At 46.9% G+C, this 23,911-nt stretch overlaps 1 protein-coding gene across 1 annotated transcript in view; it reads right to left on the bottom strand.

The window, feature by feature from the left end:
* Positions 1-17,725, bottom strand: part of SORCS3 (sortilin related VPS10 domain containing receptor 3) — a gene marked incomplete at its 5' end in the record, with an annotated part of 274,330 nt that extends 256,605 nt beyond the window's left edge. Inside the window, one exon of the mRNA XM_082285707.1 lies at positions 17,123-17,725. Within this exon, the coding sequence (XP_082141833.1) occupies positions 17,123-17,725 (603 nt within the window). The remainder of the gene's footprint in view (positions 1-17,122) is intronic.
* Between the last annotated feature and the right edge of the window lie 6,186 nt (positions 17,726-23,911).

Raw genomic sequence — 23,911 nt, 5'->3', positions numbered from 1 at the left:
TAAGGCACTCATGACTCCATTTCAGTTGCAACTTTACGCTGGCAAATGCTACTTTTTTTTCCCCCTAAAGTTTCTTCTTGTTAATCAGGAATGTGACCAAGTAATTTAGATCTGAAGTGCAACTCCCCCTCCACTCGCAAACACACCCAACCTACCCAGCCATAAACTGGTGAGTTTCTAAATCAGGATGAAGAGGGAGTTTGATTTTAGTTTCTGTCAGCTGGTATTATTAGCAAAAAAATGCTAAGAAACCCATATTAAAAATTAAATAAATGACAAACCAAAACTAAACAACTCAAAACAAATAAACAAGCAAAAATCACACATGTTTTTCAGTTTGAAGTTTCCAGTTTAAAAACTTCTTCAAAAAAAAACAAACAAACAAAAAAAAAACCCAACAAACTAACAAACACAACCAAAAAACCACTCTCTAAACTACCTGTCATTTTCTGGCCACCTCCAGAACAGTGTGTGAGCATCCACCCTGCTGACTGACAAACTGACGTCAGCAAGGTAATTCCTGTCATTAAAACAAAACAACATGACCTTACAAGCAGGCCCTGCATCAGACACTATAATCCCTGTTTTTACCCATGGAGCTCACTGCTTTCCTCCAACAAGAGCACATAAACACTGCAACCTTCTTTTCACTGACTTTACACCAAGACAGCATAGCACAAAAAAAATCACAGGGAGCAGTATTTTCAAGCATGACTTTCTACAGTAAAATAAAAACTTAATAAGGCCAGCATATTTTGTATCTTCTAAATTGTGCTGAATTTGCTGTCATAACTATATAATAAATACTTTGTTTTAACCTTTTAAAATAAAAGTATCAGCTTTTCCATAACAAAAAATTCTCTAAACAATTCCTTAAAAATTAGGGAGATGTGATTTTTATTTTGTTGGTTGGTTGCGGTGGTGTTTGTTTATCTTTTCTACATCAAAATGCAAGTATGTGCTTTGTCCAAGTCAAAGCCTGGGGAGACCTGTCAGGGTGGTGATGGGGGTTAGGGATTAAACCCAAATTATTTCCCTTCTGTCAACCAGCCCACACACACTCAAAAACACCAAGGTGAGCAGTCAGTTATTTACAGAGCTCTCTGTACTACAAATTCTTGATTCCAGAGAGATGCCAGATACAATTCACTGCCAGATACAGCTGTGCTACTGAGCAATGTGACATTGGCAATAGATGGACTTTTGGTCTCGTCCAGCATATCTGATCTTATGATCCTGGGCACAGGTCCAAACCCCATTAAACTCAATAGAAATGCAAAGAATTCACTGGCTTTGAGTCAGACCTTATATGACAGTGGACAAGAGCAGCTAGAGATATTTAACCTGTCAAGGAGAAGAGTTAATGGGAGCTTGCTCTAATAAATACACCCCCTTTACCACACTGTCTGTTTGTGCTTTAAGTAATTCATCCTCAAGGGCTAAGGAACCTTAATTTCTGAGCCAAAATCCAGATTATTTCTCTGGGCTTTCATCAAGACACTGCTGCACCAGTCAGATGAGCCAGCAGGACCTGAGCTAGAGGGGAACCTAAACCCAGGACCAGTGAAGGACCAGCACAGCATGGCTAGAGAGGTCACAGCCAACAATGGAATTTGGGAAACTGATCCAGAGCTCAGGCAAGGAGCAAAGCGGCAAGAGAACACACCACACCACCAGCCAGGATGGTCTCTACCAAGGCAGTAAAGAAGCCTCATTTTTGTTTGACGTGCTGTTTGGACATTGCTTGGTGGAACTTTGCAAATGAAGCCCTCATCATCACTCAAAGCTACTTCTAAAGGACTGCATTCCTGGATTGCTCAACCCCTCCAAGAGACACCACTGCTTCACCATGCAGCATGATGGCTTCTGACACTTGGTAATTTATCACTGTGTTGATGCTTTCCTGGCTGCTGTTATGAAACTCAGGTAGAATCACAGCCTTGCAGATGGAAGGGGCTTTCAAATTCCATCCCATCCAAGCCCGCCAGCCACCAGAAAAGGGGAAGGCACATGGATCTAATTCTCATCTTACTGACACTTCATCAGTGTATCAGCACTGACTTTGAAGGTATTACTGTTGCCCTACTCAGCATCAGGAAGATGAAAAATATGCCCTTGAAATAAAACATGCTGCTCTGACAGGAGCTCCTGCTTCATCAAGCTAAGGTCCTTATTGAGGCAAGATTTTATTGCAATACCAAGGATTTAAAACAAGCACAGCAGTTTTATTAAAGAGAGAACAAAAGACAAACCAAAGGGTTCCAGTGACAAGTTGCTCCAGGCACAAGTGAGGGATCCAGAACACCATGTCCAGTCTGGCACAGGGATCACGCACAGCACCTGGTCTGTCTGGCCAAGTCTGTGTACTATTTATCTACTCAGCTGAAAAAAAATCTCCTCATAGCAGCTGTTTCTACAACAAGCACAGAACAGCCTGGCAACCCCAGCTCAAGGCTACAGCATAGCACAGTGTTTAAAAGTCTGGTTTGCTAGTTTATTACAAAGGGTTTCCTCCCTCCAAATTCCAGTCAGGTGGGTACTTGTGACCTCTCAAAACAGAAACCCCTCAGAAGAAGTGAAGATATTTAGCTAAGCAGTGAACTGACAGCCCACAGTGGCCCAAAAGACTTTGAGAGACACCACATGCACCAGGAAGGGATACCCATCTTCTTCCAGAACAAGCCCAATAGCATTCAGGGTACAGTTTAACACTGAGATTTTTATTCTAAATATTCCAGAAGAACAGAGACTTGGCAAGTTCCAGCTTGGCAATTCTCACCCTGAAGTGTTCAAATCACTGGTAGGCAATTAACATCACTGTTTGCATTGCTAATGCACATGCTAGTGCACTTGGATATTCCAAGTTTCTCACCAGAGCAAGAAAGGGAGAAAGATACTTCCCCACACTATAGCGATACCTGAGTCTTCCTCCCTTAAGTCACAGACTTAGTCATGTTCCCCACAATCAGACAACTCATTTTCACTGTCCCAAGTTCAGGACAATAGAAAAGAAAATACAAGACAAATTAAAAAAAAAAAAAAAATCAAGGGCACAAATTAAAGGAGATACATAAAGATACATAAAGACACCTAAAGACCCAGACTAGCAAAACTAACTGCATACAGAAATATTCACATTAGGGTCCTTCCCACACTAGCATAAATCAAGTTCTACTGAAGCAACACCAACATAAAATCACCATAAACAAGAGTGGATTTGGAACACTAACATCAGCTGAACAGTACCCCTTGAAAGGCTAATAGGTATTTACTGACATCCTTCCTCTCCCTTCAGTTAATGCCAGGACAGATCATTTTGCCAGTGGTCTAAAGATTTAGCTTTCGTGACAGCAATTTATGCACCCTGGCAGGTGAGAATGACCCATTCAGCATAAATAAGAAGGAAAAAAGCCTCCTGACAGTATTTCTCTCCCCAGTTCTTGTCTGAGACAATTTCAAGTACCATTCAGCCATGGCATGTCTAACCCAAATTGACCACGTCCCAGACTCCTGGGAGTCAGATCGCCTGACTTCGAATAATCCCTTTCCTCCCTTCTCCCCCAGCAGGACTTAGGCACAAAGCAGTACATCATCAAAACACTGTCTAAGTTCCCAGTGGCTGTGCATGCCTTGCTCAGGGGACTGTTTTTTTCTCCTCTGGTGCTAATTCCATCTATTAGGTTCATTCTCTGTCCATGCCCTGGGCAGGAGCTGCCATAGCAGAAGGATGGCCAAGAAAAATGCATCAGGACAAGTCAAGCACAAGTGTGCCTCTGGAGGCAGACCATTTAAATAAAGAATGAACTAGAAAAAGCTACCAGCTGCCCTGTAGCCAGCACTGTCTGTCAACAAATATTCACCACAGGGGACTATCATAGGAGCAAAACACCTTCTGGCCCCACGTTCAGGAGGGAAAAAGCAAGCACAAAACTGACCAGTGTGCCACCCCAGGGACTGGCACAGGCTGGTGTCAAAAAGTCAGAAACAGCAGAAAAGGCCACATCTGCCCCATCACAGCTGATCATCTATGGTCTGTAGAAACAAGCTGGCGGGGAATGCCCACACTGCCTCCTCTTCAGGAAATTCAAATTCCATGTATGAAGATGAAAACAATGTCAAAGTTCTGCATCTGTATCATATACATCATCCTTTAAAGACACAGAATTTGTGCAAGGAGCTGTACATACAGCTGTGTGGGGAGGAAGCCTCTCCTATTCCAAATGTTTATCGTTAAACATAGTTTTCTACTTCTCTCTTAAAACCCTACAACTCCACTGGCATTTTCTGGAAAAGAAAAAAATGCTCTTAGCTCAGGAAAAAAAAGCTTGAAAGGAGAGATCCCAGTTAATTGCCAGCTCTTTCCCACCTTACTATCATTCCCTCCCATCTCCTGATCAGTGAGACCTGCAGACGAGAGCAGAGCAGCACTGAACCCAGAGAGGACACGCGCTTTAGGAGAGCTCCAAATTCATCACACCAACAACCACGTTCAGCCTACGGAACCTGATGTAACTGAGGGTTGCCAAATCCAACTGTGACAGGCACAGAAAAACCTTCACTCTGACTCATACCAGAGGCTGTACAAGTCCCTGCCACTGTGCAAAGGCCACAGCAAAGGAAAGAGGAGGAAGGGACCTGCAGTACCATATAATAGCATCAGAACAGAGGAAAATCAGGAAGAATCAGACTATGGCCTCAAATCATCCCTACATTTTCCTAATTACATAGTTATATACCTAGTTCTGTAGTTATCAGGTTACATATCCTTACACACATGTAAACATAGGCATAGTATCCTCTACATTTCTAAAACACTTTTTTTCTTTTAAACCACGTAGTGATTGGAAGGGGATTTTAAAAGATGTAAAAAAGCACAGGAAGCTCCACTCTGTCCCCTCCCATCCTACTCTGAGCTTCCCTCATGCAGCTGATTTTGACAAACACAGGTACAGCAAGCTTTGTTTTGTTAAACCTGTTAGGTACCAAGGGCAATAAATGTTCCAGCCAACTCTCTGAGGTAAGAATGCACAGCATTAGACAGGGCTAGAAACAGAAACAACGGGACTGAACACTTTCACACACACATCAACTCACTCCTGCATCCTCACACATTCCATGGATCAGCTCTGGCCTCTCACCCTTGTCTCCCCCAGGGTGAGCACGTGAGGAGAACTCTGGCTCATTCCAGCCTCAGAATAGCATCCACTTAGTCAGTGACTTTCATGACTGTTAAACTTTGTCTTTGGGAAAGAAAATAAGAATCTCCTCTTTTACAGAAGATGTAGCATTCTCAAATGACTCAGTATTTTACCATGCAACATTTGATCTCATTCTGCAGAATTAGACCTGCCTATTTCCCCTTTCTGTGAGTTGTTTCTCCATCTCCCCAATCCAGTTTATTGCCTGTTTCCAGTAGCACTACAGGAAGCACAAATAAATATTTTTTTTTTTAAATCCACAGAAAGATGAGAGCCCAAAGAACAAAACCTCAGTGCAACTCAGAAAGGCAGGCTTTGTTAGTTGCAGTAACAAGGAGGAACAAGTAATGCAGATAATCTGAAATTAATTAAAGGGAAAAGCACGTAGCATTGAACCTGCCACAAAGAGGTGCTGTATGAGCAAGCTGAGAATGCTACACTATCAGCAATGTTGCCTTTGATTAAAGGAACTGAGTTTTCAGGCAGGGTAGCAAAAACCAACATGAACACTTAATTACGAAAATTAAGGACGACTCAGTGCTGATGCTGGAGCTGTGGTTTAGGTGCCTTGAGAAAGAAACAGTTTCTGCTTTGGATCAACAGACCACGCTATCTGTGAGTTAGCATAGGAGGGATAACTTTGGAATCTTGTGACCAATTTGAACTGAATTCAACAAGGGATAAAAGGTCACAGAGGTGCAGAATTGCTCTACGCTGAGCTGAGGGAAGAAGCAGGCCCCAAAATAGTATCTGGCCAGAACCATAAGCCACCCAGTGTCCACTTTCATAGCTGGCAGGGCTCCAACTGATTGATTCATCAATCACAGCCAGCTCTACAGCACACCTGTAATGCTCAGCCAAGGATACCTTGTGCCACTCATAACCCCTCCAAACAGGCAGCAGAAGGAGGGATCATGACAGAAGACACAGAGAGAGAGAAGAGTCCTGGAAGGGCACACAGTTAAGTGGTTGCAAACTTCTTTTGCTTGACAAAATGACCAGGCATTTTACTCATTTCCTGGTCCTTCAGAGAGCAGACAGCTCTCACAGGTCGGATAACAAAGTGTTCAGCATGGCTACTGGGGCAGGGCATCAAAAACACTCAGCAGAAATCATAATCTGGTGGGCTGCCCTGGCCAGATTATCTTCTGCTTTATTCCATATCCCACCATTTTCTGAAAGCCCTTCTGTTAAAGGCTCAGCTACTCATAGGCAGCCAAACAATCTCTATTATACTTCTGTGACACCTGATATGGACACTGTGACTGGATGGGGCTTTGTCCTGGTGTTGCTCCAACCGTTGCCAAAGTACACCTGAATAAAGATTCTTTCTTCTGAAATACCAGTTCTCTCAAGTAGCATGGCTACCACACCGGTTTGCAATCTCACTGTCTCACAAGGTACAAATGTGTTTTTCAGGGCCCCCCAGAACAGCAGGCAGGCCTGCCTCTCCCACCACACACTGTGTGCACGAGGTGACAGGTCTCCTTCACGTGCAGGCTCACCAGTCCTGTCCTGCACCAGGCTTTTGGCCAAACTGAAGGAAAACCCTGTCCCACTGCAAACACAAGGTTCATGCAAGTTCAGAGAGCCAGTCTGTCTGTCCACAAGTGCCAGGCCCCAGCCCCAGACACCCATCTGCACCCCCATCCATGCTTCCACTGTAGTGTCAAATACTAGCAACATTTGGTTGGTTGGGAATAAGACTAGAAAGACACTGTGGGTGGTAGAACAAGGACATTACTCTTCACATGCTGGCCTAGCCCTCCACCTGGTAGAAGACTGACACAAGGAAACCCAACCATGCCCCACCAAGAGGGCAGAAAGAAGATTCATTTGCCCTGTCTCACTCAGGAGTGCTTCACCTGCACCTGGTGTTGGACAAAGACTTTTCCCCTTTGGCTGTGAAGTGGAACGTAAATGGTGGGGAAGCCACCTTAACGAACCCAGAAGCTTACAAGACCCTTGAACTCTGCATCATACTACATTACCCCAGGTAAAATTGCACAAACAGGCACTCAAAAGTACACGTGCTATCATCCTAAATTATTCCAACTCATTCCAAACAATGCACATACTTCAGAGTCAGCTCCCACGCCCCTCATCAGACAGATGTGATGCCTCTCCTGTCTGCATTTCCAATGAAAGCCCAAATTCATGGCTCCCACAGTCTCATCATGTTGATTCTCTTGCAGCTCAAAAGGAGCTGCAATTTCAAACGGCTTGATCTGTGAAGCCAAGCAGGTAAAGGGACTGGAAGAGCAGACAAAGATGGTCTTAAAACACTTTGAGACAGAACTTTGCAGTGCTTTAACTTGATCAATCTGTTAATGATTTTAGCTGTGCATGTTCTACTCTTCTACTCTTGAGAGCCCTGTTCTTTTCCTTCTTAAGTCCTCACCTATTTTTCCTTTCTTTCATGAAATCCCTTATAAAAAAATACACAGCATCTAAGCTGCGGCAATGAAGTAAAATAAGTCCTTTGTTATTACGTAGCCACAACAATACTGAGTAGATCCAGAGTAGATCCCTCCTTTCTTGCATGCCTCAGTTTTCTCAAAAAAAATAGAAAAAAAAAGGCTTGTACTACTGACCTTCCTTTTAATGACCTTGGGAATACACAGCTGAAGCAGGCAGCAGAAGACCTTTATAAGTACAGTCATGTCTGTCATTCTGCAAGCTCCAAATTGGCAGGATTTGGTGGTAAAGGACAGGAAGACCTGAACAGAGAAATGTCTCCATATACACAGCCATCCACCCCACTGCCTTGTGCAGAATGAATTCACCTCCCAGTTTTCTAACAGGCAAATAAGGCCACAGACCAGCCAAATATGCCTGCACCTCATGGTATTGACCACAGCTGGGGAAGGATTTTTCAAACAGTCACCAACTGCAGGGAAAGACTAACAACCAATTAAAGGTCCCACTCCCTCCCCACCTGCACCCATGAGGTCCTAAAGCCTTTTGGCAAGAGGAAGATAATCATGTTTTACACATTCTCTTCCACCCAACAGCTTTTGCAAATGTCCATCCATTTCAAGCCTCAGCAACAGCCCTTCACATGAGTTAACTCTTCCTTGTAGATACAGAAGCCGAGACATGGGACAACACACAAACTTTAGGCACAATGGCAAGACCACGAACCACAAAGACAACCTGCATGCACAGCCTGCTCTCCTCTGGCACCCAAGGATGCACATCTGAAATCAACCCATACATTACTCTCTGCCTCAAAAGTCAGCAGGAGCTCTGTGTCAAGTCTTCTGCTCCATTAACCCCTCACTGGGATCCTCTACCAAATCCCCATGAGAGGCTCAAACCATTTCTGGAGTCTACCAGCAGCACCACTGAAGATGTACCAGCAGTACCCACATGTTACAGACTAAAGCAGTGTCAAAGCAGTTGCTTCCAGCATCCCAAGTTCTTCAGCCCATCATTGACCTCAGTGATTTGCAGTTGCTCGGTCCTAGTTTTTTTTAAATCCCAAACATACATTTTAGTCCCAAAGAGATTGGTATGTGCAACCATTATTCCCAGGAAATGTTTCTTTGTCCCACAGTGCAGTGGCTGGTAAGAATTCAAATTCTTTCTGTTCCTCCACATCCACAAGAAATGAAAAGAGGAACACAAACACTAAGATTTGTGCAACACCTTCAACTTCAAGAGTGCCAAGTGGCAGGGACCTGTCAGGGCAAGAGCATCCTCTGTGGATCAGGCACAGGGAGAGAGGTGATGGAGCCCAGTTCTCCTGCCCTCCCCCGTCGCTGTCGATGGTGTGGGAGAGGGAGCAGATCGGCATCGAGGTGGGTCTGTCAGCAGTGACCCTCGGGGGCTGGCGCCGACACAACGGGGCAGGGCAGCGGGGGAGATGCAGGGTGCAGCCAGGACCCGCATCGCTGCCTCCCGTCCCGCACAGGTGAAACACGATCCCTCTCCCACACCGGCAGCACCGCCGGGAGCTGAGGGGGATGCTGGAGGTTTTATAGGCACATGACTCAGGCTGGAGGGGACGGAGCAGATGAGAGACTCCGGCACAGGGAATCCCATCTTCAGGAAAAAGCCTGACAGCGATTAGAGACAGCACAAAGGGAGACAGCATCAGTGCACGGGATGGCAGAACGCTTTACCACGAGCGCGTGTCTGGTAGGAGTCTCCTCTCTCACGGAGGGAACCCCAGACAGCGGGAGTTTCCCAGAGTCAGTGACTCCGAGCGGGTTTCCATATCGATATTCCAGCAGTCTCTGCTTCCCCAGCACGCAGTCCCGGGCTCCAGCAGCGCTCCCTCCCTTTCTCAGATGCCCACGCTCCCTCTAGCGCCCGGCTCCGCTTCCCTCACCCGGGCAACCCGCACCCTTCCCTCAGCCTGTGCCCGAGGATCCACACCCCGCTGGAGCTAATTAGAACTGCTGCTATTTGGGGCACGCAGGCCCTGTAGTGCTCTGCAGAGCTGCCTGGCCGGCGATTGTGTCGCATGTCGGGATAAGAAGAGGAAAAAACACTGCGACAGCCTCAGTGTCAGGGCTTTGCCACTCGTTTCAGTGGGAGAGCAATCAGGTCTCCTTCAGCACCGAGAGGGATGAACAAAAGAGAGATATGATCACTCAGCATCAATCTGTTCTTACTTTTATTGCATTCTGGGACTCCAACGGCTATGAGGGCTGGAAATTGACCCTAAAATTTCCATGGCAGATTATTTATCAAATATGTTTATACCCACACAGCCATGTTCTACAAACATGCAGCAAATTTTCTTTGGTTCCCTCAGTCTCATAACACCCCATAAAGGCAGGAAAGGAAATACTTCCATGCTCTCCTTTTTGCACGGAAGAAATACTAACAACAGTGATGTGGTTCTCCCTGAACATTAAGGGGAAGTTAGGATTTGGGAATTTGTTTACCTTGGATTCCTACACAGAGCTTAAGCAAACCAGGAAAGTTGCATGCAAAGGTGTGACTGCAGCAAAGTATATTCCAGCTAAGGGATATTTCAGCTTAAAATTCCTGTTGGGGTCCACCAACTATGTCACCAGAGTAGTCTCCAACATGGCTTACAGCATAGGTCAAACTCGCACAGAGTAACAAACTGAGCCAAGCAAGAGACAGTGAAAGGCTGAGCACAAAAGAGAAGGCAACTCATCCGCCAACACTCCTGTGGCTGTAATTCAGAAAACATAAAGGGCCCACCGGTCTCCTTGCCGTACTGCTCCATGTTTCCTCACCTCTGTACTCATTTTTCAATCTTATTTTCTGCTGCTATAGGATCCTACAGGTTGAATTCTCAACTACAGTAAACTAGCCTAGATCAATCCTACATCAGTTTAAACTGAGGATCCAAACAAATACTTTGCTGCTTTGGGGAATTTCTGCAATTACAGCATTCAGTGTTTCACAAGGAACATGTCATTTAATTTACTGTCTTGATTGAGGCAGGTTGGATTCAACACCTTCAAACACACATTCTCACTGGAAAATTGACCAGAGCCCAGCCAAACCCAAGCCTTAGCTCCATAACTGACAGGTCCCCTGCAATGTCTTCAACCAACCCTAACCATGAGCTCAGGCTTGGCCCTCAATTCTGATAGGAATCTGAAATTGTGCGAGTGCTGACTGAAGCAACCATGTACTGCTCTCCGTTCTACGCACAGACACCCAGGGAGCTCAAGGAGAGGTACACCACGGTATGACTTGAGTAAATTCTTGACTGTTTGCAAGACTGATTGCCAGTATCCTTTAGTACAAGTAACACTAAAGATCTTTGCCCTTAACCTGTGCTTTTCCCATTAGGCAACGCTGTTCTGCTATGTTTTCTAAAATCTCTACTACAAATGCAGCTATAAATTTGGAAACTCTCAGAAAGTTTCATCTTCCTACAGCCTTGCCTTCAAGAAAATATTTGTTTCATCTCACCTCCCATTTGAGAAAAATCTCCCCCGCCTAACATAAATCTGCTCACACCCATTTTCAAAAGACTTCACCGACTGATTGGGTGAATGTTTTCCATTATGAAAAAAAATAATTAAAGAATCATGTAGCTGTTTCTATTTGCATTTAGTCCACCGTGAAAGTTTAGCCACAAGTCCTAGGCCTCATCCCTGATCATGGCAAAGTCTGAGTACTGAGGTCTGAAGAGAAACTGCTGACAGACACCTAGGACAGGAGCAGTTCTATTTCTAAGCTTGGAACTACAAGAACATCAACAGTTTGCTGTGCCAGGCAGGGAAACGGCCCAGGGAACAATATCCACAATGGGCCACAAATAATATCCAGGCCCATATACTGGCCATCAAGCTGACTTTGCAATGAAACCAGTCTGGAGAGAAATAACACAAAGAATATTTTCCAGATGTCTTCTCCCTGCCCTACTAACTCAAAGAAACCACAAAAGCAGTTGCCATGCCAGAGTTTAATTTTCGTTCCCGATCTTCTATTTAAATATTAATTAAAAATGGGTTGGCAAGGTCCTGGAGAAGGACTTAAGTGGCAAGCTTCATTAATAAAGATAGAGGAAAGTGGTAACGTCTCAAGATATTTTGCCCGAGTTGGACTACCTTCAACGGCAGCAAGAACATAACCTAGTCAAAAGGTATTTGAGAAAGAAACAGTCTAGCACAGAAATTAAAATATTTACAAAATGCAGTGCAATTAATATGGTTGCTCTGTTACCATTTTTGCACTCTAGGAGTAAACATTTTAGACTGAAATCCAGCTGGACTTTTGGAGCAGATACCCATGGCTGACAACTAAATGCAGCTTTGCCTGCCTAAAGATTCCCCTTCCTCCCTTCCAAGCATAGCAGTCTATTTGGAATTGCAAATATTGCCCATCACATACTGCATTGCAAGGCATCTTAATGAAAAACTACCTGGCACAGAGTGAACCCATTGGCCTCCCCAGCTTGTAATTCTCCATGGGAGTGAGTAATGTCTCAGCATCCAACCACCAGTACATTAGCAGATCACACCAGAACCCTGCCAACAGCATTCAGAGGAATCATTCCCGGAAGAGACAGGCTTCACTGTGAGAACTTGCATAACCTGCTTGTCACTGCCAGCCCCTAGACCTTGTACGGGGTAAAGAAAAAGGATGGGTGGTAATAGGAGGTAAAGAAAACCCATTCAGAGCAGAATGGTTCCCATCAGATCATCATCTTTACATGAGTCTTGAAAATCCCCAAAGACTTCCTTGTGCCTTGCTGCAGCACTTTCTTTGAGAAGAAACTTTTCCTAATGTCCAATATGAGGTATGTTGGGGCTGTTAACACATATTAATCCTCTTCAACCAGTAAGATAAGCTGCATCTTCTCTCTGCTTCCAATGTCTGTAAGCTACTGCAGCACTATTAGCCTCCTCTTTATCATCTTGTCCCAAAGGCATCTCATATTCCAAGTCTTGGAGTCAATCTTGAAACCATATTGACTCTAGAAATGACAGTCACAGGTTGACTGGACAAAACAGTGCAGTGTGGCTGCCAAGACAAAACAAGGCCCCAGTCCAGTGTCTCACTAGTTCTCCTCCTGCCTTTCCCACTTTTCAGGGCCTGGATCATGCTGTAAGCATCAATGCAATTTGCACAAGTAGCAGCTGCGCCATTGAAGCACACCAGGCTTCGGGTTTATCTTCTGCACTGCTCTACTACAATGAGCTAAAAAAAATGCAAAACTGACATTTTCCATATAGAATGAAAAAGCCAACCCCTAGGATCATATAGAAACTTGGGCTGGCTGCAGCAACCTGCAATACTACACATGCCTTAGACAAATGCCCTCTCCGGCTCTTACTGGGGCATTATGGTGCATTTCTCATCTTTATGCCAGAAGTTTGAGAGAATTTATGTCAGAATCTGGGAGATGTCCCTGCCCATGGCAGTGGGGATTGGGACTACATGATCTTTAAGATTTCTTCCAACCCTTAATATTCAATGATTCCGTGGAGTTTGCCTCTGGTTACTAGAAAGGCAAGGGCATATACACATGGGATAGCTAAAGTACACAGCGATCGTTGGCTGCAGCACCTCCATAGATGGTGGGCTGAAAATGTCTTCCAGAGAAAACTAGAAATGTGCATCTTTTCTTCCCATATTGAAAAAAACCTGCCCACAACACCACAGAAGTTGTAGTAATTCCATCACAGAAAAAGCATGGACAAAATTAAGTACTTCCTATAAAAAGCTACATTCATCAGAGGAACAGCTCTGAAACCTAATGACAACAGTTCCCATTTCCCATTCCACCAGTGATCATACCCGAAAGCAATCCTAGTAAGTGTCTTTTATTCACTGTATCTTCTTAAAATCTCTTGGAAAACTAACCAAGAAATGAGATAGTGAGATCTAAAACTGTAAGAGCATTAAAGGTACTGCTACCTTTTTTTGCAGGTCGTTATCCTAGAAATCAGGGAGAGAGGAAAGAAGAAAAGATCATATGAGGAATCAAATCATCTTCACATGAAGGTTGGAGAGACCATCTGATGAGCAGAACAAGGAAAATTTCATGCACTAACATAAACATCTAGAGAGGGAAAACAAGTGTAGAGGGTACAACTGCACACTGAATGGCACATTTGTACACAGCATATGTGTTCAGAGGGGAATGGTTTTGGAAAAAGAATGGCTTGCAGATCTGTTGGGAATCATAGTGTTTTTCATTAAAAATTCTCCTTTCTTTAGAAAAGCTTTGGCAAGAAAACATTTTATCTGATCTCTCCAAGGTCCCTCAAGAGCTTCATGACCTTGCTCAATAAATGCTTCTATTAGGGCAGAGTGATACCTGAAGCCCAAATAGAAGTCTGCTTTTTCTAATATCAGACCCACTGAATTAAGCCAAGTTCCCTTTATACGAGCACAGAGAATATAAACCTCACCACTACACAAAATAGTATTCTTGTATTTTCCTAATAATTTTCACTTGAAGATCCTCAGGTACTGTACAAAGCAGAAATGAATTCTGCTCCACACCACCACTTTGTGGTAGCTAAGTAGTACTATCCTCATTTAACATGGAAGAGGAGATCCAGAGAGGTTAATTGTCTTTCCTAAGGTCACAGAAAAAGCCTCTGGGCAGGACAAAGCAGAGAACCCAAATTCCCTGATCTCACCAGCCTTTTGCCTCTATCGTAATCCTGACCTCACTATCTGCAAATGGAGAAAACAAAAGTTTGTTGCCTGGAAGGGATTATGTTTTAATAAATTAAATTGGGATTTTAGGGATGTGTGAGAAAAGGGGGATAGGAGATGGACAGAGACTTGCTTTTAAAATAATATATAATATATAATTAATATATAATAAAAATTATTTTAAAAGCAGAGGGTTTTAACATTCTAGGTTAACAAGGCATCCAGCAGCTGCAAAGACCTCCCTTTTGTGGAGTGTCTGCAGATCTACACGTCCCAGTAAAACCCCAATTTTTATTACCTTCCTCATCTTTGCAAATCCATCCAGTTTTTAGGAATACCCCACCACTAATGCATGAAACTTGATTGATCATGTTTTTAATAATACATAAGTGACAAAAGCTTAGGTTTTGAAGTCTGTTCAAGTAACAGAATTGTAAAAGCAAGCTGTTTGCCTCTTTACTGCTTTGGCAGCCTGAATACAATAACAGACAGATACATCCTACTTACTCTCCTAGGTCAACTGGCATAATCATGACACGAGTTAGTATCTGTTGTCCATCTTCAATACACCTTCCTGCTGCTTTACATCTCCCATAACCCAAGAAAATTTATGCTTTGTGATGTGGGGCTGGGAACCAATGTGGCTGGCAAAAGAAGCCACACTGTTTGCCTGAGTGACCTTGGGCAAATTGCTTCATGTTCCTGTGCCACAGACACCCCAACAGTAGAATTAGGTAAAAACTGAGCTGCAGCAGAAAAATAGGCATTGGATTCAGCCTTAGCTGTTGATAAATGAAAGAACCCAGATTCGAGCATATAACTTTCCCGCTACACAGTTATAAAAAAAAAAAATCCAATTAATTACTAAATGCAGTATGTTTTCTGGAAAAGACAGGAGTGAAAAAGTCTCAGAATGCTAGACCTCATATTAGAAAAATCACAAAAAGATAACATTAGTATTTATTAACATGCTTGCTTCTCCTTCCTACAAACACTACACTGGCAATAAACCAGTCTTTTGCTTTAGCTTGTGCTTTTGAGTTGGAAGCTTTCAATGCATGGTATTTTGAGGTGCAAAATCCTAATGGCATGCCATAAACAATTGAGACATTTTCTTTCATTACTCTTCTCAGTCACCTAAAGTATAAGGGAACTAGTTGTTTAAATAGAATGTTTCTGTAAAAGAAACCAAGGAAGGAGGGAGAATATTGTGAAAATCACTTTCTGAGCTGTGCTTTAGGAAAAAATAACCTTTCTTTCCCCTGCAAATGCCTACAGAATGAGTTTTCTTTGCTACTTTTAGCAGAAATACTCAAAACTATTGGAAATCCACGCTGGGAAGGCATGGGGGAGGCATTTTAGATTCTTTTGCTCAACACCCCTTGATTCAGCATTAAAATGAAACAAAAGAGAGGTGGTTTTCTTCATTACATGGCATGTTATATTAAAAATTAATAGTCCTAGAGACAAGTGTAGTGCTGAAATATACCATACAGCTGTTTTCTCTTCAGTGTTTACTTTCGTCTTTAATGAGAGTGAAATTCATGCCTGGCAAACACAACTGCCTTTAAAAATTGGTTAAATAAAAGTAACATCCACATTGCTGTTAGAATTATTGCCTAAGTAATAATAAATAGACAAAAAAACTTCCAGTCAAAAAAAAAAAATTAAAAGATGGTTGAATTGCACACTAGAACCTGTAGCTGATGCACAGATAGACAGACAGACAAGTAAGTAGACAATTTGCTTTTCTCATGGCTAGTAAGTTCCATGAAGAATGTATCTGAAAATGCAGCCAATCTGTTCTATGCTGTTAATAGCATTATAGTCATTTCCAATAGTGGCAAAACAATAAAAGAGGCATTTTCAAGGCAGTGACAAGCTATAATAATCAGAATAATGGGAATATTGTCACCAGACATACAGGTTTCCCAGAGTCATTTAAATTACATCTGTTCCCAGACTACATGAGAGTAGAAATGGTATTTCTGACACCAAGTCAAAAGAAACTTTAAGTTTTGTCCACAGCCATCTGCCGGGCGTTGCAAAGCGGGTGTGAGGGAGGGCCCTGCACTATCATGGCACAACATGTGGGCTTTTGGGACATGCCCCCTACACACGCACACACACAATCCCACAGGCTTTCAGGGACACCTCAGCGACTCGTTATTACTGACTTCGGGGAAAAGGCGTGAGATGCCATGGACTTTTTTTACAAACTTTTCACTGTGCTTGCACTACGTGCCTCCACTCTAAGCTCCTTGACGTGCTGTGGGGCTTTCCGCCCCTTAATGAATTAATGGGATCTCTCTTGCCTCCAGCTCTCACAGCGGGGCACTGGAGGGCTTTTCCACCACCCCTATACATCATTTATCCCAGGCAGGGAGGCAGCGAAGCGTGTCACGGTGTTTATGACATATGGAGAGACGGAGAGTGAGGGTCCCCAGGGGAGCGGCCCACGGGACACGCTGTAGCGCAGCGGAAGGGTTCGGGCCAGCCCGGCCCTTCGGGGCGCTGCGGCCGCGCTGCCCGGGGACCGCGGCTGTGCCTCCGGGGGCGGGGGCAGAACGATGTTCCCACGCGCCTTCACCTCTCCCCAGGAAAACTTTTCTCCTGCGGCCATCGCTCCGTGTCCCACTCCCGCTGGCAATAAGGGCACGGTGCCCACCCAGCGCCCCTCTCCTCCCCGCACCCCGGCCCCGGCGCCAGCCGCGGCCCCGTCCCGCCACTGTCCCGGCTCCCTCCCCCACCAAGCACGGCCAGACCGGGTCGGGTCGGGTCGGGTCGGGTCGGGTCTGCGGGGCGGTACTCACGCTGCTGTTGTGGCCGGACCAGTGCACCATGGCTTGGTTGTGCGCCGCATCCCCGGTGAGCGCGAAGGTGGTGCTGCTCAGCCTCGGCTCCTCGGCCCCTCGCAGCCGCGCCGCTCTCCCATCCTCGGGGGGCCCGCGGGGCTGAGCGCGGCCGCCGCGCTGCCCCTCGGCCGCGGGCACCCCCCGGACGCCGCCGGCCGGCAGCGCCCGGCGCCCCTCGGCGCTCCGGCGGGTCCGCGGTGCCGCCGGGCCCCGGCCCCCGGGCGCGCCGCCTCCCGCCCCCGCCGCGCGGAGCGCCGCTCCCCGCGGCCCCGCTCGGCCCCCCGGCTCCGCGCCCGGCACGGGCTCCGCGGCGGCCGCCGCCCCGACCGAGCCCCGCGCTCGGCCGCCCGGCCAGCTCCGTAATCCTCGCGGCGGCGGCGGCGGCGGCTGTCGCTGCTCCTGCCTAAGGCGAGACGAGGAGGACGGCCAGGAGGGCGATGGAGATGAGCAGGATCTGCAAGTTATTTCGGCGCCGGTGCAACACCAAGAGAGAAGTAAGAACCATGTCCAGGCGAGAAAAATGGTGTGGTAGGTCGGAAAGCAGTTGGTCCCCTTCTCCATGCCTTTGCGGAGTGAGTCGGGGGGCTTGCAGAGGGAGGGGGGGATGAGACGCTGCGTTTAGGGCTTTTTTTTTTTTTTTTAGGAAGAAAGGGGCCGGATTCTAATTATAATATTTATTAGTTGCAAAAGGCTCCTCTTTCTCTCGCTCTTCTTCTTTCTCTTCTTCTTCCCTTTTCTCTTCCCTCTTTCTCAGCCTCTGAGACGATGACCAGAAAAAAAAAAAAAAAGGAAAAAAGGAAAGAACGGGGGAAAAAAGGAAAAAAACTCTCCCCGGTAGTTGGATTCTGTTCCTTACTGTTGCTGGATTTTTTTTTTTTTTTTTTTCAAAAGTGCTTTTCAGTGAAACTGTTCACGTTCAAGGATTTGATCAAGTGAGAGGGTACCACCACACGGGGGGAGGAGCCCCGAGCCTTGCCAAGCCGCCGCCGCCGCTGAAATACACCGCCGAGTCACCCGCCGCGCCGCGCCGCGCCGCCGGGGGCCGGGAGCGGGGCCGGGGGCGGGAGCGGGACACCGCGCTGCACCGAATCAGCTGGAGCATCACCCAGCCTTTTCTCCTGATTTGGTATGTGTGCTCCTGGCCGAGATAAAGCAGCCGTCATTCCCCGTTTCTCCTGATGTATATGTACATAGACTCGTATTTACAGCGGTGTGGGTACTCCTCGCCCTGTGTGTGTGCGTGTACATGTGCGCACAAAGGCTGGATGTCAACCACGGGTAAGGGGGCACAGGGGAACGCAGCTGGGATGAGCGGCTCTTGGGTGCCTCCCGTGTGTAACAGCGTACCCACGGACCCGGCCATCCAGCAGCATCCCTCCAAGAGCCGGCTCCGTGCGTGTGGATGTGCCCGTCCCAAGCGCAGCCTCCCGGCCGTGGGAACTCACGCGTGTGCGTGGGAATCCCAGCAACCTTGCCACCGTCCAGCAAGGGAGACTAGCAGGATTTGTGTGGGGCCAATAACGAAGAGAGGGCAGTATCTGCAGGCAGGTCCCTGCAGCAGCATCTCGGAACTATGTCGGGAGAAGGAGCGAGGGAGATGTATTTCTTTAGGTCACGGCAGTGCAGCGCTCCCGCTCCCATCGCACGGATGCATTTCCCCTGGCCAGGACACCTGTTTTCTGCTGGCAAAGCTCAAGAAGCCTTTGCAGCTTCAGCCCCCGGACAAGGTGTGAGTAATGGCAGGGTGCGAAGGGGAGAGGGAGGCTGCCGCCTCCCGCGGCTGCGGGGCGTCCCCGTGGGTCGCCCTTGTCATCGCCATCTGTGCCAGTGCCACGTCCCTCCGGACCGATTCATTGCAGCAACACGTCGGCACATTCTCTTCGGATCAAACCCACGGTCGACCTTCTCTCGTTCTCCTCCTCCCTTTGAAAAGTGTCGATAATTAGCGATTTTTTAATCGTCCCACCCTCCCACTTCCCGCACCAGCCATTCTTTTCCGTCCAAGGACGGATCCACCAGCTACACGGCTCTGCCCGCGGTCTCCCCCCTCCCCACCGCCAGGCCCGGTGCGGGGGCGGCTCAGCAGTTTCTCCCGCCTATCGCGGGTCTCCCAGCCCGGCAGAGAGCGGCGGGAGCGGGGGACAGAGGCAGGACCGGAGCTGGCACTGCTCGCTCTGGGGAGCGGGGAGGTTTCTGGCCAGCTGCTGCCCGGCGCTTGGTCAGCGCCTGCTGCAGAGCGCCCGGCTCGGGATGGGGCGTCCGTGCAGCCCGGCTGCCGCTGGGAGAGCGAGGAGAGAGCCGGGGAGGAAAGAGGGGCTGCACACATCGCCGCTGTTGCAAACGGGGGAGCGGCCGCTAAAGGGCTGTCCTGCAGGAGCGGGAAGCGGGGCCGGTGCGCAAAGAACAGCGCTGACAGCCTCGGGAAGGCGGCGGGGGCCCTACCCACAGACACGGCCCCTTATTAGGCACAATTCCCGACGCAGAGAGGGAAAGTGGGAGGTGGGGGTAGGGGAAGCGAATCACCCACTCCCAACGCAACGGATGGTATTCCTGGCTTGGAATCGGCTCCCTTTTGGACTGTGCTGCCAAAATGTTTAGATGACATTTTATTTGTGTGGGAGCAGTGACGTGGGCCTGAGCCAGAGCTGCTCCATAAAACCTCAGGCAAGGGGATTTTACAAGTTGCACACGCTTGTGGCAGGTGCTACCCTGCACGCACAGGGACACGCCAGCCCCGAGGCTGCACCCTGCTGCTGCTGCTTGTAAGCAAACAGCAGGGTGTGGGGAACAGGAAGGACCCCACTGCCCCCCAAATTCGACTGCTGCAGGAACAGAGTCCCCAGGTATGTGGCATTAGCAGCACACGTGCCACCCCAGTGTCTTGACACTGCTGTGCGCTGTGAGGGGAGGCACTGCCCCCCTAATGCCATCCTATAGCAGTGAAGCTGCAGCTGCGCCAGGCAGAACTTGTTGTTAAATTATAATCAAAGTTTCTGTAGTCCCCCTGGACCCAGCAGCAGCTCACTGCTTCTCCTGAAGATCTCTGCACATCCAGAATCCCAGGCACCACAGAGTAAAAGCTACTGTGGTGCTAGCAATTGCCACTACTTAGCCTATCCCCTGCAGTGCAGTCTACCCAGACCCATTTATCATTTCAGCCTTGCTGGATGCTGCTTAAGACCTAGTCCTTGTTCAGATCCTGATCAGTCACTCCTTTGTGCAGCAGCATCCTTGACTTCATGGCCAAAGCCCAGACAGGACTTGTGGACACACCAAGACAGGACTTGTGGACACACCTCATTTCACAAATCTGCCAGCATAAGGCATTTCTTTGTGTCCACCACATCACTCTTTGTCACCACAAGAGCCCAGCTGTGCTGGACATGGCACAGAATGCGACGGGGAACACTTCCACGAAGCCTAACATTTTATTTAGGACAGTACTGTCACCACTCCAATAGCAGCTGTTTTCTACCCTGCAGACTGAAGAGCCATTACTTGCAATCACCTTCTGTGAATGTCATCCACACCTACCACACTCAGGGATAGCCCCAGACATTCAGTGCAAACTATGTCACTGAGATTACCCCAAGCCCTCATTTCTCAGACAGACACCCACAGGAAGCTCTGGTGTTTCTAAAGCAAATTCTAAAATGCCTTCACCAGTGCCTGCTTGTTACTGTTAAATAATAGGATGCGCAGCTGGGGGAGTCCCACTGATGATGTGGGACTGCGTACTAGGATCTCCCTGCTCCGCGTCTCCCTCTCCTTAGCAGAGGCCGCCGTGCCAAAGACAGAGGCAGCAGTGCTAGTATCTTCCCTTCTCTAGAAAACAAAGGTAATGTGAGCAACACCCCCATCTCCTGCACGATTCGCGAACTGCGTCCCCATCGCCAGCACACCGAAAAAGGGGCTTTTCCAGTTTGTACCATCCCTGTTGCAGGAATAACAGATTTGCTTCAAAACCTGGCCTTTTGCATGACAGGGTGACAGTGAGGATGTCATCTGACAACCCTAGATTTGCACAGTCTATATCCAGGAATAGAAGTGGAATAGTTCAACACAGTATCCATTACAGGCTGTTTTAATCCCTGATCTAATCCATTATGAGCTGCTTTAATCCCCACCCAGCTGCAAACATCCATTCAAAGAAGCAGGGGTTGGTGTTATGTTCTGTTGGACCATGTTGATTTTTAATTGATGTAAGACAACCATATGCCCTAACACCAGGCAATGCAGAGGATTTCTAAGTGAGCAAGTAAGTAAATGTTCCGGAAGGCAAATTGTGCCACAAATATAAAGTAGCAGAACATGCCTCTAACCGAGGGGGAGCTGAGTTCAGTTAAGGAGAGAAAAGCAATTGGGGGAGTTATGTTTGTTTGGAGGGGATGATTTGGATGGAAGAAGACTCATGACTATCAAAAGAAAGAAACAAATAGAGCCTGGCAATTGCCAAAGCCTTCAAAAGTAGCATTGATTATTTGGGGCTGGTTTGGTGGGGTTTTTTTTCCCCCTCATATTCTGTGACTTTCATTTGGGAAAAAAAACGTAATTATGAAGTGCTAACTCCCATCACACATATCAATAACTTCACCATCACTGCCTCCACTGTTGATTGTAGACCTGCTCCCCAGCACCCCAACCCTTCTGTTTTGCCCAGCTCTGCCTATCATTGTTCCATGTCCCTCTCCTCCTGCAGAACTGCACACACCCAGACCTCCCTGGAGGCCCAGAGCGTGTCTCCCAGTCAGTATCACCCCAGGAAATTTCTGAGTGGGAGCTGGAACATGAAAGAAAGGAGGGAGAGTTAGGAAAGAGATCATAGGAGGAAAATTTAGAGAGGGAGAAAAGAAATTAATATCACAGCTACACTGCACTCTTTTCACACACTCACATCCTTCCCCGAAGGTCTCCTGCACTAGTCAAGCCCTCCCAAGGGAGGAAATCCCATACGTGCTGAAAGAAAAATCAATGCTTGCTCCAGTTAACTTTAACCTATTTATTATGTGTGAGACCAGTCAGTGGAAAACAAAGCAGCTCTGTGATAATGCTGTCTTGTTTACCAAGGAAAAGCCTGAATCTACCTAAACAAAAATCATTAAATGCTGAAGTGTCCCTATACCCTCAGACAAAATATCACCTGCAGGCAGGGCCTCCACCATTTTTGCTGGTGCAGTATTACCCCCATTATGGGACAGATTTCCCCTGAGCACAGCCAGCCAGGGTGTGCAGCAGACAGTCTGGCTCTGAAGCACAGCAGGCCCATGGCACTGACAGACTTGCTGCAAAGCTCCTGAACAGGGGCTGCAGAAAACACTGTGCAGATGCTGCAAGAGGGAGTCTGGTTCCTGCACTGAACGATGAAGTGGGAGTCCAGCAGCCCAGCACAGCAGCAAGAAACACAGGTACCACATAGCAGCACAGCCAGGGAGGCATTTTACACAGCCTGGATCAGGGGACAATGGTGGGACTACTTGATCTCAGCTGATCTTGGAACAGGCTCCTCACAAAGTAGTGGATCCCTCTCACTGCATCACTGTCTCTTTGATCAACACCACTGACACAATACCCCAGAGCAGGAGAGGGAGCCACAGGCCACACTGGACTGGGGCAGGGAGAGCCTTAGCTGAGTGAAGAACCTCTTCTGAGAATCTCACCTTGGGCTCAGAACTTCACCAGCATGAGCAAACGTCATGCCAGGTTTGGTGACCAACCTGACTGCATCCCTCCTTTTGATTTTATCTATTGGAACACCGTATCTGTGGGAGACAGAAGAGCCCCTTTCATCGAGGGATGCTCAGACAGCTACACTATCTTCACCCACTGATAAGGCTGCCCAAAAGGTGCACAACCTGCACAGTGCAGGTAAGAGACTTGGCAAGGCACAGAGCAGGCAGAGGTGTTTTCAATTATCTGGGGAAATTCAGCAGGTTTTAAATCATGTTTCTAGTTAAGGTTGGGTTCTGTTGTGCATCTTAAAGCCAAGATAAGAAAATCCCCTTCTGCTGATTAATCAGCATCATCAGGAATGCCAAAGAGCTTATCAGAATGAAATGAGTGCACAGATTTGCAGCATATACAAAGATAAGTTGTGCAGCACACAAGTTCACTGTGTTGAATTCACTGTATATTGAAGGTTCCATATATTTTTATCTTAGAGATCCCAGTCAGAAATACAGGATCCCCTGTCTCCCAGATTTCAAATCATCCAGGACCACAGTAAGACACTGGATTTTCAGAAGCATTTGCCAAGTTTTTGAAAATACGCTCCGTAGCATCACTTAGAGAGCTCTGCATCAGGACATTTAAACCTTCAGCTCCTCTTTGTTTTGTGAATTCAATGAGCTCATCTAGAAGTTGGGTCCAACTCTGCTGCATGTAATGAAGAGAGGCAGAATCATGGCTTAAGCTGTTACAATATCTAAGAATACTCTATGAGTAGTGAGATACCTGACTTGGAAAAAAGCTGATTAAAACCAGAAATGGGCCTAATCGTCATATGACCATTGATCCAGAAAGACTAAATGACCCTCATCTCCCTTCCTGTCCCAAGGTGTGCCTCAGTCTCACAGGTTCCATGAAGAAAAATAATCTCTTTACTGTTAGAAATTTTGTGCTCCTCTCATCAGCTTTTCATTTCTGGTTGTTAAGGAAGCCTCATGCCTAAGAGGGTTTAGGATTGGCTTTATAGCCACTAGAAGACAGAGTGCAAATACTGCCTTGCTGTGAAAAGACAATCTTTCTGAA

Source organism: Coloeus monedula (assembly GCF_965178545.1).
Source record: "Coloeus monedula genome assembly, chromosome: 8".
In the NCBI taxonomy this organism is placed as follows: Eukaryota; Metazoa; Chordata; class Aves; order Passeriformes; family Corvidae; genus Coloeus; species Coloeus monedula.
This window is presented reverse-complemented; position numbering and strand designations above follow the sequence as displayed.